Here is a 14,959-nt window from a genome sequence, read left to right on the forward strand (position 1 = left end):
TTGTTCAGTAACAAAGATATCAAACACCATATTTTATAAAAGTGGTATTTTATAATTATCTGACTTACAGCTTCCTGTATTTTAAGAGAAAAACCATGACGTTTTCATAAGTAAGCTGCAGCATGGTCCTAATTTCAAGACTCTGAGTAAAATCTAATTTTCCCTTACAGGTTAAAAGTGGGACGATATGAAAAAGTAAATTTGTTACCAGGATTTTTTTTTTTTTTTCAGTAACACATTATGAGCACAACAGCTTTTGGATTAAGATATTTACATGCCTTTAATCTTGTTCTCATTTATATTCATCTTGGAGGGAAAAAAAAAAAAAGCAAGCATTCTCCTGGGTTTTCTCTCATATTCCCTTCTTCCCTTGCTTTAACAACTACCTGTTTATATATAAATGTCTTACTTTTTTTTGCACGTCTACTTATGAGTCACACTTGATGAAATGTCTGATTATTCTTTTCTTAACTAGGTGCACTGTGGGATATTTTTTATCTCAGTGTCTAAGTTACTATTGTCATATAATAACAGTGCTCAGACTATCCAACAAGTTTCTACTAAAGATGTATTTTTAGAAAGCAATATTCACTTGTCCCTATACAATTTTTTCCTATATAGTACACAAAAATTGTATAACAAAATGAATTCCCAGAGGCTATGACTACAAATTAAATTATTAAAATATCCTGATGCGCAATCCTGTAACACATCTGGACGACAAGTATCACATCCTCTACAAATAATCACTGTAGTCATTCTGAGAAAATGCGTGCATTCTTTTCAGCACCGACACGTATTTGGCCCCTCTGATTCACCAGCTTGTTCTACAACAAGCAACAGGAACCCTAGACAACAACCCTTAACCATTAATTGGAGAAGTCAGAGGAATGTGGTCAGACAGCGGCTTGGAAAACTATCCTTAATAATTTACCTCACTAAATGCATCACATATTATCATGTTTTTTTTCTTTTTTTTTTCTTTTTAATGTAGGTAAGAATAGGATCAAGTAGCCCAGAATGGAGATAGCACAACACAGGCAAGAGTAAGTTGCAGTCATTGGTCAAAGGTAGAAAATGGGAACTCTCAGGTATCACTGCCTGTTTTCCTTGCTCTACCGGCACCATGAATTCAGTTAACTTTATCTGGACCCATGTATTTCAAATATCAGGCTATCACAATAAATTAATATATCCGGATGAGGGTAAGATTTTTTTTTTTCCCCTGAACCCTATCTATCACAAGTTAACTTTTCTAAAATTCTTCATATATCCTAGTCTTGACTTGGGGGGAAAAAAAAATAGAAAACAAAATTGGTGAGTGCTGTATAGTGCCTTTAGCTGTACTGTTTTAGTATAATCAAGTCATTAAAGAAATCCAAATTTGCACTGCTTAACTTTTACACTTTTCTGTTTCAAGTGGGTACCATGAGAAAATGAAACATCCATCCAATTAACGTGCAATATGGGAGAACTGAGCATCATTTCCTCTGCAGGGACACACCATATTTCTGAGAAAGACCACGTGCCAAAAAGGTGAGGAACAAAACAGCACTTCAAATCTTTGGGAATCTGTATTTGTCTTAGCTGTAGTTATTTATTGGTCTTATTTTTCTTTTCCTGTGTGGACACAGCCAAGAGGAAGCTAGGAAAAGCTGACAGCACCAACGTTCATGCAATGGGGCCAGAAGCCAGTGAGCTCCCAGTCAACACATCTGCAGGGCTGCCTGTCTGGACCAGGTGACTGGGACAAAGAAAGACCCCTTCCTCGCATCAATGTGATGAAGGGGTCAGCAATTAAAATCTTTCAAAAATCTCTACCTTTTATTAAATAACTGAGGAACATCAAAAAAATTTTAATCTCCAAAGCTTTAAGGAAGTATTTTAGACTTTTATTATGAAAAAGTTCAAGTTCTTAATATCACCTCCGAATGCCAGATTAAAGATTTGGGACTATAAATATCAAAAGATTTTGTTAACTTCCTCAGATTTGGAAGTATTTGGATTTGAGAAAATTATTTGTCAAAGACTAAATCAACAAACCAAAAGTTTAGGTACTCTTACAGGATGCTTGTTTTTGCCCCCTGCCCCCCCAAATATAGATAAATAGCCTCCTTTGACTCCTGGGAGGTAAAAACTACATTCTACATGATTGGTTTGTTTCATCCATTAAGTCATAAGAACAAAAAATACCAAGCTATCTGCAGATCGGTTAGTTATTTTAATAATCTTAACAGGCCAATGAACTGAAGGGGGAAATCAAGTCCATGGCTGAGCAGGTGAAAAACACAATCTACATTCATCACTGAAATCAAACTACGCCCGCAAGGACTTTGTTTACTCGGACTTGAATCCCCTCTTCTTTGCTGCAGTGTTTCAGACACTTTGAATAAAAATGAAAAGTTTAAAAATTCTAAACCTGAGTGATATGGAAGGATTCATTTTCCCGGAATGACTTTGAAAATTTCCGTATATATGTCCACTTCACAGGACAAACAACGTATCCGGAAACCGTCCGAACGGGCCAGCCCTCCACGGAGCAGACCGGACACAGACTCACGGCTGCGCGGGCAGCTAGACCACCTGCACTTGCCTGTGGTCTCTTTCGCCGCGACTTCCCTGCGACCTGGGCCGAAGCCAGGGCGTCAGAAAGCAGGCGCCCGGCACCTTCATGCCGATGCCTCCTAGCAGTCAGCCCAGTTTTCACTGCCGGGAAGGAGAAATCCTGTTTGTTAATGGTTTAAGATTCAGATCGACCTTGTGAAATACATTTGTTCCTCTTCAAGCAGAGGATCACAGCTTATCTATGTAGGGTCTCTGTGATTCCCAAGGTCAAATACATCTCAGAGCTTTTAAACACGCCCCTATGGAAACTAAGTTCAAGATCTCTGTCAGGCAGTTGATCTGAACTAGAAGGACAGCTTTGATTAGAAGCTAATTACTTTAAAAAAAAAAAAAAAGAAGAAGAAGAAGAAAGAAAGAGAGAGAGAGAGAGAAGCTAATTACTAGGTTAGAAGGACAAATTTGTCAATGTTTTCTACCAGCTGTGTCTCAAAAGGGCTTGGCTGTGTGGTAGGAGGTGCTCACCTCCTTTCAGAATGGCCTAAGCTGAGAGGACAGCTTGCCAGATATGTTTACTATCCGCCTGCCCCGTCTGTTCCTCCTCTCCCTGACCTCAAACTGGAGGACGCACCCCTACCTCACAGGACCTGGTGGAATGGCAATTTACATCTCGGCTGTTCTGACTTTTCGGCCCTGTTTATTCCCCACAAGAAGCTGCCGCAGCAAGAAGAAATCTGGATGAAGTGTGTTGTTTCTTTTTATGTGCTAAAGAACTTAATATTTCATCTACTCCTGCCATTTTCCACCCACATTCTCCACCCTTTAAAAAAAAAAAGACAAAGACAAAAACAAAAACAAAAACAACTAGACATGAATAACAAAGAGGACAGTGTAATCTAATAGATAAATTAAGCCTCTGAGATTAAGCCCAGATACTATGAGGTTTAAATTCTGGCTACGCCATAGCTACCTATGAGAACTTGAACACCTTTCCTTAAACTCTAACCCTCAGTCATCAGCATAGGGCTTATTTGTGGTAAAAACTCAATAAATGAGTACAAGTCCATGAGAGCAGGAAATTTAATAGAGTGATTTTTGTTCCCGGTGATAATATCCCCAAAGAACTGGATATGAGGTGAGTCAATGCATGAAAAGAAGTGCCACAAAACCAACAAGGAACAGTCATTATCTACTTTCTCCTTCCCAGTCTGACCATGTTGCTGAGTCCCGTGTGAGAGTGTAGAGCAGTGACTGATGCTTGTGATCAGAATATAAAGAGTATTTCTGCAAATCAGCAATAACAGAAAACAAGTTTTCTTTATTGATTAGTCTAACTCCGTTTCTATACATCATCAGGATAAGCATATGTCACTGATTCATTCTTTTAAAAACTTATTCAGACAGATAGCAATATAAACAGAAACCAGAGAAATAATTTAAACTTGACATTGTCAAGACTTTCATTTTTTGAAGCAAAGTATTACTATGAGTGGGGTGCTAGACTAGGAAATTAGTTACATTTTGTGTGTAAGAAAATTTTTCCTTGGCAGGGATTAGCAATAAGTACAACCTCACTGTTCAAACGTATCGCTTCTGGGCGCCTCATCTTATGCCAAAGGCTGTTGAATGGAATATTTACAATCACCTGGTCAAGCTGCTACACTCAGGCACAACATCCTGTAGGGTCACAGCAGAGAGCTCCCACCCCATCTGAACAACTTCTGCAGCAACGTGTTCTGATTTCCTCAGGCAACTCGTCCCACTGTACCCTTTCATAGAGCACTCTTCCTTAGAGAGACTAGAGATATTTTTGCATAAAACACCTATGTGCAGAGCTTCATTCTCACCTTGAGAACTACTGGAAGTATTGGATAATAAGATTCCCCTTCCACAGGCTGATTTTTATCTGGTTGAAGAATCTTGTTGTGTGTCCTCGTGTCTTCTCAGGACAATCGTGTTGCCACACACAGCACTGCCTCATCTTTTACTCCTTAATTCAGTCCTCTATGTCCCGGCACTTGCCATGTTTGCCTTTTCTGCTAGCTCTAGTTCAGTATAAAGGCAATCTTTTACCCGACTTCCTCTCCTTCCCCAATCAATAAAAATACTAAGTTTGGCTCAGTGGGTAAATGTGGGTCAGAGCAGAAAATAACAAGGACATGAAAAAACAAAAATAAAGCCAAGGATCTAGAAGGCAGGGCAAAGGTCCTCGTCTTTTAAAGTGGACTTTGAAGGCAGGACTTTGCAATGCCTTACAAACCACTTAACAAAGAACTTCCCCCAAGATTTATTTTTTAACCAAGAGAGTTCCAAGAGATGGAAGATCATTACAATGGTTTCTCCACTTGTCCTCTCAAACAGGTTTGTATGCAAAAAGGCTCAAATCCATCTGGGGTAACCTAAGGGGATCTCAGCACACTGACCTTTTAATCTAATACAGGCAAAAACTTCAAGCTTTAGGAATGGAATGTTTTCACTCCAGCTGAACTCATGTTTTCTGCTTTATTTTAGCATTGTTCAATAATTTATTCCTTTTCTAGAGATGCATGTAGATGTAATAAACTGAGAATTTTATCATGCAAGATGCAAAGTCTGCTTATAAAACTCTTGTAAATGAGTGTTGTTTACCAGATAATTTCTATGAGACCTTAAGTAAAGACCATGTTAATTTTACTGATTTTCTTATGGTTTTTTCCCCACAGTTTTTAATGAATTATCTGTATTTATTGAGCATCATTAAGCCCTAGGTTGGGTACATTTATATGCATGGGAGCCTTCTGATTTCTTCCTTGTTACCATATTATGAAAGAGATACTCAAATTCCTATTTTAAGTAACTAGGATGATGTCATGTAACTAATAAATGGTGAATCTGAGGCCCAAACCCAGGCTCTCCCCAATTGTTCTTTTAACCATTTTATGACATCCTCTATTGGGTTTTAGATTAATTTCTATTTCTATTTCAATATAATTTTAAAGAAGTCCTATAAAGAGATAGCCATATTTAATTCAGTGGGTTCCCTTAATATACGATTAAACCCCAGGGCAACACATTCCTAAGCAAGTATTTATAATAACATGTATTATGTAATTGTTGATATTTATAAGCAGTAATTATTTTGGATTAGTTGAAAATGAATTTTCTACTTCACTTAAGCATATTCAAGATGACAAATGTGTTTCTTTTCTAAAATCCTGAAATTAAAACATTGTTCCTATTTAAAACAAACAAAACAAAGGATCTCAGATGTATAGCAAAATGCACAGATACAACCTCTCTTCTTCCTCAAGGGTAGGAATAGATGAGAACCCATCACTTCTTCTTTGGGATCTGGTGCCTTTACTAATTTTTTTCTGAATATGGTACTTTCTATCTCATTTTCTTATCCAGATCCCACATCAAAAGTTACAAATATGCTGAAGTTTAGTTCATCATAGAACACTTTTTTCTTTAAATTTCTATCTTCCCACCTACTCCAGTCTCCTTCTATTTTCTCTCCTAAGAAACAGTCATTCAGACTAGCCTTTATCTCAGCTCCAACTCATTCCTTAATCCATCACAGTCTGACATCTCTCCCTACCAAGCTATTGAAACTTCTCTTGTAAGGTTGACAAAAGCTAATTGCCAAATCCAGTGACCTATTCCTAGGCTTCACCCCACATGTCCTTTCTGCAAGATAAGACACTCCTGACTAATTCTGCATCTTTCTTAAAGTCCTTCCTGTCAGGTTATGACATTTTCATGATTTCTTTTCCCTTCCCTCCGCCTCTGATTCTCCATCTTCCTCCTCTCTCTTGTGCATTCATGCCCTGCCCCCATTCTCATTCTCCCTCATATTTTCACTCTCATTCCTTGTGCTTCTTCTCTCTCTCCTTCCTTAGTCCTTTATTTGTCCAAACCCTTAGAAGTTGTTCTTCCTTAGATTCATTTTTGGCCTTCTCTCCATATGATTTGTTTTTGTTAAGTCATCTAATCTCTGTCTAAATGAATTCCCCTTGATTAAAATTCCTCTGTTATTTTTTCATCCAGAAAATAAAATTCAAAAGCCTTAGCATTGGGCCTTCACGATTGGGCACAAGCACCTCCCCAGAGGTATCTCCTACAGCAAGACTTTTTAACAGTTGTTAAATCTATGTGAAAGTATGTGTGGGCTTATCATACTAAGCTTTTTATTCTTTGGTATGTTGGTAATGCTCATAATAGAAGAAAAAGAGAAAATACATTAAAATGACAAAGTGAACTTGATCTTTACCACTGCCCAGCTGTTTGACCTTGGAATAGTTAACATTCTGTCCTTGCTTTACTTCTCAATAAAAACTGTCATTAAAATTACCTCATAAAGAGGTGATGTAAAGATTAAATGAATTAGACAAGTTTCTGACTTCTAATAAGCTCCAAAGCTTATCAAACAGCTCGTGCTGAAGCCTGTTCTAGTGCTTAAATCCAAGAGTGATTCAAATCCTTTTCTGTGAGAGCTAATACGTTGTCATGATCACCCATTTACATCTCAGTTCAATTTTCTTTTCAAATAAACTAAGTCAGTGTTAGTTCAGTAAGAAAGAGGCTGATCATTTTTGATGGCAGTAGAGATGCAAAGAAATACTCCTGAACCTTGGGTTTCCCGTGGGACACAGGCCCTGGAAATGCCACTTCTAGATGCCAAAAGACTCGGCCAAGTGATAATAAGAAGGCACATGGAGAGGAAGGTAAGAAAGCCCAGGCAGGAAGACACAGTTTTGACTAGAGCCCACTCTCCCTCCTGTGTGGGGTGAAGCAGCCGACCCACAGAATCCCTATGCATTTCCACAGAACTACTTGCTACATTCACCCATCACATGCTATGTGTGGATACGCTCCTGTCACTGCTTAAATCAGTAACAGTTCTTGAACAGATATCAAACTTTCATTTTTGCAAGACTTTGTTTTTTTTAAAATATCTATGGTAGCTTATACAACATTTTCTTTATAAATGGTTGAAGGGACTACCAAGAGGTGGCCGTGGGGGGAGGGGGGTCAACTATTACCTTTTAACACTTGAAACAGCCAAGAATTAAGTATTGCCATGTATTCTAATACAATACACACTATAAATCCATAATCATTTGTTACAAAAAAAGCAAATGTTTCCAGTTTTAAAGAATCCAAATAAATTCACATTTCATTAAAGAAATTCTATTTCTTTCTATAAAATATTTATATATATATATTTATTATATAATTATATATAAATATAAGTATTTATATATAAACATAATTTGGATTATAATAATATTTAATTTTTTCTTAGATAAAACTTAGATTTCACATTTCACAGCAACTTATCATCTAAGATGTTAAAAAATAAAATATCATTTATATATAAGTACTTCCAAACAGAACAATAAGATCTAGAAACTAATTCCTAAATTAAGTTTTGTTATAATTTGTGGCTACATAGGATTTGTACATTCAAAAAACTGTATGTATGTCAAGCAGATATTATAGTAATATAGAAATAAGTTTTTAAAAATGGCTCATCATTACAATGAAAAAAATGAAAAAGAATTAGTGATTTCCTAGGATCGATAAAGTAAATAGATGAAGAATTGACCAGAATCGTGCAAAATATTATGAAAAGCGAAAAGGTCTTCTCTTAAAACCAAATATGTACTCTTAAAAAAAAGTCTAAATTTTGGACATTTACATGGGCTAAAACTAGAGACAAAAATCACGAGACTGGAGCTCCTCTAATCAAGTAACTGATCAGTCTCAGAGAGACAATCATTCAGTTTCTGCCCTCCTGTCATCAACCCATTACTGAACACTGGCATAATGACTCAATTCTGCCCAGCAGAAAGAACATGCACAGCCAGCAGACCCATCCTTAGTCATCGAAACTCTGGTCTTTCCTGCATCCACCTCCTTTTCCTGTTCTCTCTGGTCATATCCCTTAACCCTTACAACCCGTTTATTCACTTTTCACCCATTTCCTCAGCCTAGTTACTATATATTTTTTCTCCTGCCCTCTGGCTATGTCCTGTTGCCTCTACCACTTTTCAAAAATATCTGAATTCTATTCTCATCAGTTGAGCAAATGAGACTATTATATATTACAGAGGCACAAGAACTGGAAGGTCTTTGTACTTGAGCTGTCACTGACAACCAGAACAGAGGTTCTCAACCTTTGCCACACACAGGAAACTGGGCATCCCAAGCCCACAACACAAGCCAGACCAATGAAATCAGAATCCATTTCAGGGCTAGGGGCTTCTTCAAAGATCCCCCAGGATATTCCAGTGTGACTCCAAGGACCACTGATCTAGACTAAATATTTACTGATATTGAAGAAACGTCTTTGCAGTATAAGTCAATATAAAATAAATGACAAAAATGTTTGGTGCTGAGTTAACATGGTGTTGATATATGAGATGAAGATTAGGCAGGAAAGCAGGACTTGAAGTTAAAGCAACAGGTCAGATAATTCAAAGCAAAATATTCTCTTGTTTGAAATAGCTATCTGTAGATTTGTTCTTGCATATTCAATCTAGCAAGAAAAGATATCTTAACGTCTGATGACTTATATGTGGGGGAGCATGAGGCTAAAAGCATTGTTTGATCTCCTTTCCTTCATATTTCAATTCACCTTGCATACACAGACACCCTCTTCATCTAATTAAAGTGATTAAACCAATGTATAACAGCAATTATTGAAATTGTATGGTTATGCCCTATATAGCTACTAATTTGACCCAGTTACAAGTTCAAAGTAAAAATATTCATTATTTAGTCTATAAAACAACAGACATGTAAAATTAAGATAAGATTTGGGGTGTTTCCTATAAAATATAACATAGATCATAAATTAGTAGTTGCATATGGAGCAAAAATATAATAAAGAAAAGATATGGGTCATAAAAATGATGATGATAGTGGCTTTGACCTTACAAATGGCCTTACTAATGGTTAAAGTGATCACCTGCATGGTTAGACTGTCTGATTCCGCAGTAACAAAGTGGAGAAATATAAAAGAGCAGTATTGGCAGATGTGTTCCACAGTTCTGGACAGTGTCATGCACATACAATAGCACTTTATCAACAGCAAAATGGTATTTTAGTGGAAAGAATTATTAGATATTTGATTTTCTTTTTTAAAAAAACTATTTTGTAAGAGTCTATAGTGCATGACACCAAAATAAATAAGAACCTAAGAAATGCCTTTTTTTTGGTCTGCACATTATGTAATCGAAATTCTGTGTTATCAGACTGGTTACTGTTTGTGAGTCGTTCCTGCAAACAATGCAGAAAGCTTCAGGTGTCACAGCTGTCGTATATGCCTAACACTGGCAGGGTTAGCTCTTGGTCAGTGATTGTTAAATAAAAATAAGCACGAGAATCTATGTTAAATGGAGATTATCAAAATTAAAAAATAAGAATGCATATGTTCGTGAGAGTGTAAAGATTAGAGTTTGTGCTGACAGAACTAAAATACAGATGATGTAATGATTTCTGTTAGAATCTAATCTCAAACCTGCCTTCACTGACCATCTGTCTTAAGGTATACTAAGTAAATAAAGTTAGTAGTAACAAAAGTTCACCTGTTCACACATATATTTATATTTCCTAAGTATCACAATCTTTTATAATATACATTTTCAAGAACACTTCGGAGCTAAAAATTGGCATATTTAACAGAAAATATTTTTATAAAAAATCCAGCATGTTAATAATATCCATATATAATTTTGTATCTTAAATAGTGCATTTTTAGTAATACTAACCAACTTGAAGTTTTTTACAGATCTGTCAGGTTCTTATTAAGTCTACATCAAAAACACTATTTTGAATAACAATGCAAACTACAGAGAATTACTGTCATAATTTTTGCTACCTGATTTATGTACTATAGCAGCTTGAATGCTGTAATATAAATGATACATGCAATGGTTTTTGTTCTTTATTTTTTCATAAATTACTTCCTAGATAAATATGCATATTTTCTTTAAAAAACGAAATCAATTATTTCTCAGGATATTAGGAAATATTCTTGGATACAAATAACTTCTATTATATGTTACAATACAAAGGTTTGCTAAAGTAAATCTAAGCTATATTTGATCTCCAATTGCTTTGGACTCAAGACATTATGACTGCTTTAGCTCAATTTTAAGGTTTTGTTTTGCTTTGTTTTTCAGCATAATAGTCCAAAAAGCCTTTTGAAAAGGTTAAATAAAAATTAAATTTGATCTATTTTAATTTTATACATATACGCTATGTGGCATTTTTCTTAATGGAGTGAAGAATATAAAACTGGAAGTTAATAATACATGCTCTAACTTTTAAAACTTAGAAACTACAGCATTAATCTTTTGATTATATATGGGTATAATAAAGTTAATCTATTTCTCCTAAAGTATAAATTCTAATAGTTTGTATAGCTAATATGATTAAATTTATTCTGTCTATAATTCTACAAATAAATTTATAAGCTATCAAAATTGGATCTTTTTCATGCATATATTACCAATCCCAGAAATATAATGCATTTACTTTTAATGTAGCCTAAGACTTTGTGGCTACCTTAAAATTTGGAAAACTTTGCATGGAATGTATATTTTGAACAAGGTTCCTGATTATAGTCCTCTTTTCATAATTATAAGTATGTTTGAAATCAGTTTGTTTAGAAAGAACTGAGACACATCCTTCAAATGTGTACAAGTAGCATGTTAAGCCATGTAACTTAGTTTGGTGTGGATGTGTTTGTGACTTTTGCATAATCATAAAGAAATTATATGTTAAACTAAGAAACTAAAGCTCTCAATTTGTGAGTTACTAGCCCCAAAACACTGACACCTTAAATTTGAAAGTGTAATTTTTGAAAACAGTTATTGTGGAATAAATATGTCAAATTTACAAATCAACTGAAATCACACAACCAAGAAATAGCTACAAGACATCATGGATAATAAATTCTGTGCTGTGGCAATGAAAAACTCAAATATCTGAATTTACTTTTCCATGTGAGGAAGAAATCTTTCTAAAAATGAATTAATATTTTTATGATATGTTTTGTGTATACAGGTAATGATGACTCTTTTATACAGAAACACAATTCAGAAGTAGTTTGCAACATGACAAATTAGTTTAATCTATGCTATACTTCAATAATATAAATATCTAGTGGAGATTTATTTCAGGCAAGAAGAAAATACACATATATATTTAAAATCTGGGGATTTGAACAAAGATATTTTGACATGTTTATTTGAAAATATTCTGCATTCTATTGACAATGAAAACTACCTTTTAAATACTGAACCTATGCAAATTGGAATTACTAGAAATTTCTATATAACTTTGCATTCAAGGAAGCAAGCAAACTGATATTACTACAAGGTACCACTTTTAAACCTAACTAATGCTAAAGCCCTTGAACCCTTTTTATTAGTAGTGGAATTACTGTTCTTACCTTTACAATTCTGAAGCAACATATCTTGTCAAAATAAACAACTATGCAATAAATATGGCAGTCGTTCACCAGCTTCTGCCATTAAGAATAACTTTGATTCCCAGGCATGAGTTATCGTGGTATGGTTAAGAAAAATAGGTAGAAAGTTAAGATCCCTTTATCTAGTGAAGTGGCATTTCAAATTAATGTTGTAAACTCAACATTACTATTAGCAAAGAAGATTGTTTCTGTTCTTTTAAAGAATGTTGACAAAGCAAGTTTACTTTGACTCTAGCTTAGTTGTCAAAAGCACAATCAATCAACCCAAAGTATAATACAGCCCTTGAACCATGCTCATTTTGAACATGTATCTCTTAGCCCAGTTCTCTTGTCAAAGTATCACAAAAGCCTTTGATCCATACTGCCCTTGATTACATTTCTCCAGTACAAAGTAAGTGAGGCAGAAGACAGTTGTTCAGTTCCTGCATGGGGCTGGGGGAGCAGTGAGAAGAAAGGAAGAGAATGTGGTGTATTATGATTTTGAGAAGCAATACTATTTTGTTGTGTTGTTTAAGAGTTACCCTTGGAATGAAACATAAAGGCTTATTGAGATTCTGTCACCATATCTTTCCTACTAAAAGGTCACTGCAGTAGCTTCAACAGAGCTCTCAAGCAAATCTCATTTCAGCACCACGGACAGGGACATGCCTACTAGCATAAGCCCCATTACATGGACCATTTTTGGAGAAACTTGCATTATCTTCTCCTTTGTCAATCAGCAAAAATTCTCTACATTATTATATTCAACAGGAAGAGGCTGAATAAAACATATATGATTGAGGAGTTAAGTATTTTTCATTCACAGCACTGAGTACTTGCCATTTGGCCATTCTGAAGAGCATCCTGAAAATTAAAGCTAATTACATAAGGTGTCTGGTATATAAGCTAACATTGATCATCGATCATCAGATACTCAATTAAAACTTGCTACTCATAGTAAGTCTCAAATCAATCATGATACAAATGTCTAAGAGAAAATGGGAAACTTTTGATGAATAAAAATGCTTAGGTAGGCCTCCATACTTCACAAAAAACCGGAAGTACCCTTGTAAAACAGGCAAAATGCTTTTTCGTTCTTCCTACATAAACAACTACAAACACCGTCCACTGTCCCTCTGATCAACCAACTTAAAGATGTCACTGTGAGAGAGATTATGTGTGCAGGTCCATAAGTCAAACCATACATGCCTGTCACTAACTCTGGTTTTACCTGGGGTCATCAGGATGCAGTCTCACGTCTGTCTTCCTAGCAAGCTGCAGTCAAATCCCATTAAAAAAGGGGGAGGGTCAGAGTTCGTACCAAATGCATAGCCATAAGAGATAGTTAAAGCATCAGTTTCGTGGTCTCAGAGCACAGGGGTCTTCACTGAGTTTCCAGGGATTCCCAGAAGAAGGCACCAGTCCACAAGCAATCCTGGAGCTGTTCCCAACTCAAGCAGCAAGTCAGGCCCTCATCACCACAAAAGCAACAACTGAAGTAACAAAACCAGCATTTAAAAAAGAAATAAATAAAAAGACTATTTTAAAACTCCAGAAGACATCTCGGCCAAACACACACAAGACAGAAAAGCTCAAGAAGTGGGGGAGGGTGGGAATCCCCTGTTCCTACCTTACAGTCCTCAGGACACGATTTCACCGAGTACTCCTCCGACTGTAAGTATTTATGGAGCACACTTTCAAACTCTTCGTATTTCTCCTGCGCGTGGTGGTCGTAGTCTTGGTAAGCCTCGACGCACTGCCTGCAAGTGGTCATCTCGCCGCCCTCCTCGAGCACCACATCCAGACTGCAGTTCAAAGTGTTGGGACTGGACAATCCCGAGAACAACTCCCAAAGTGTGTAGGAATTACAAAACGAAAGGTAAAAATCCGACAAGTTCCAGAGCGGAGTTGGATGCGTCCCCCTCACCTGCTGCTCCTCCCCCGAGGCCGCCACCCCCCGACTCCAGTTCCTGGCGCACACGGCGTCCGCACTCTCCACCGTGAAGCACTGGCCCGAGGAGGCGCCCTGGGGGTAACACGTCTCCAGGCGCCACACGGGTTTGGCAGAGTTTCCTAGAAAAAGAGCCTTGCTCCGGTTGTTTTTGCCTCGGTTGCCCTTGCCGCCGCCGCCGTCTCCCGGGGAGGGGGGCAGGGTGGGGGACGAGGAGGCGGAGAGGAGTCTGTGTGCCTGGGCGGCGGGCGAGGGCTCCCCCATGCTCGCCAGGAGCGCGGGCCAGGAGGGCTCCTGCTGCCGCTGCCGCTGCTGCTGCTGCCGCCGCTGCTGCTGCTGCCGCTGCTGCTGCTGCTGCTGCTGCTCCTTGTCCCGGGTCCGGGTCAGCTTGGCCTCGGCGCAGAACCACAAGTGATCAGAGAGCAGGACTGTGAAAAACAAGAGAGATGCCAGAGACAGTCGCCATTTCTGAGCCCTCTCTGAATCGATGAACGGTTTCTCGTTCTCCCGGGGTGCTGCCAACCAGATTTTTAAGCCGTCGTCATACTGCCGACACATCCAAGCACCCCTGGTCATATTTTGGGAACGCACAGCCCTGGCCGACTCCACCGTGAGGGCTCCTGTGCCGGTGTCACCACAATATGCATTGACTTAAAGGGTTTAATTTCCTTATCCCCTCCTCCCGGTTCTCTCTCTCTCTCTCTCTCCCTCTCTCCCTCTCTCCCTCTGTTCTCTCTCTTTTGACTACATAAATATTACCAGGCTTTGGAGGAAGATCTGACTTGCTCCCGACCTAATCATAAGCCGACCCCATCCTCTGTAGAGTGGAAAACAATAATGGAGAGAGAGAGAGAGGGAGAGAGAGAGAGAGAGAGAGAGGCAGTCGGAGGAGGCTGGGGCTGGTGGCCGGTGGTGAGCTGAGTGCAGGAGGTGATGGTGGTGGAGGTGGCGGGGTGGCTGGCGCTGCTCCTCTCACCCAGGCA

The 14,959-nt window shown here is 37.7% G+C and overlaps 1 protein-coding gene across 1 annotated transcript in view; it reads right to left on the reverse strand.

Moving 5' to 3' along the window:
- NALF1 (NALCN channel auxiliary factor 1) overlaps positions 1–14,782 on the reverse strand; it is a 608,198-nt gene extending 593,416 nt beyond the window's left edge. Inside the window, exon 1 of the mRNA XM_044250313.1 lies at positions 13,656–14,782. Coding sequence (XP_044106248.1) covers positions 13,656–14,552 — 897 coding nt within the window. The 5' untranslated portion in view covers positions 14,553–14,782. The remainder of the gene's footprint in view (positions 1–13,655) is intronic.
- Positions 14,783–14,959: the final 177 nt, after the last annotated feature.

Source organism: Neovison vison, chromosome 5, assembly GCF_020171115.1.
Source record: "Neovison vison isolate M4711 chromosome 5, ASM_NN_V1, whole genome shotgun sequence".
In the NCBI taxonomy this organism is placed as follows: domain Eukaryota; kingdom Metazoa; phylum Chordata; class Mammalia; order Carnivora; family Mustelidae; genus Neogale; species Neogale vison.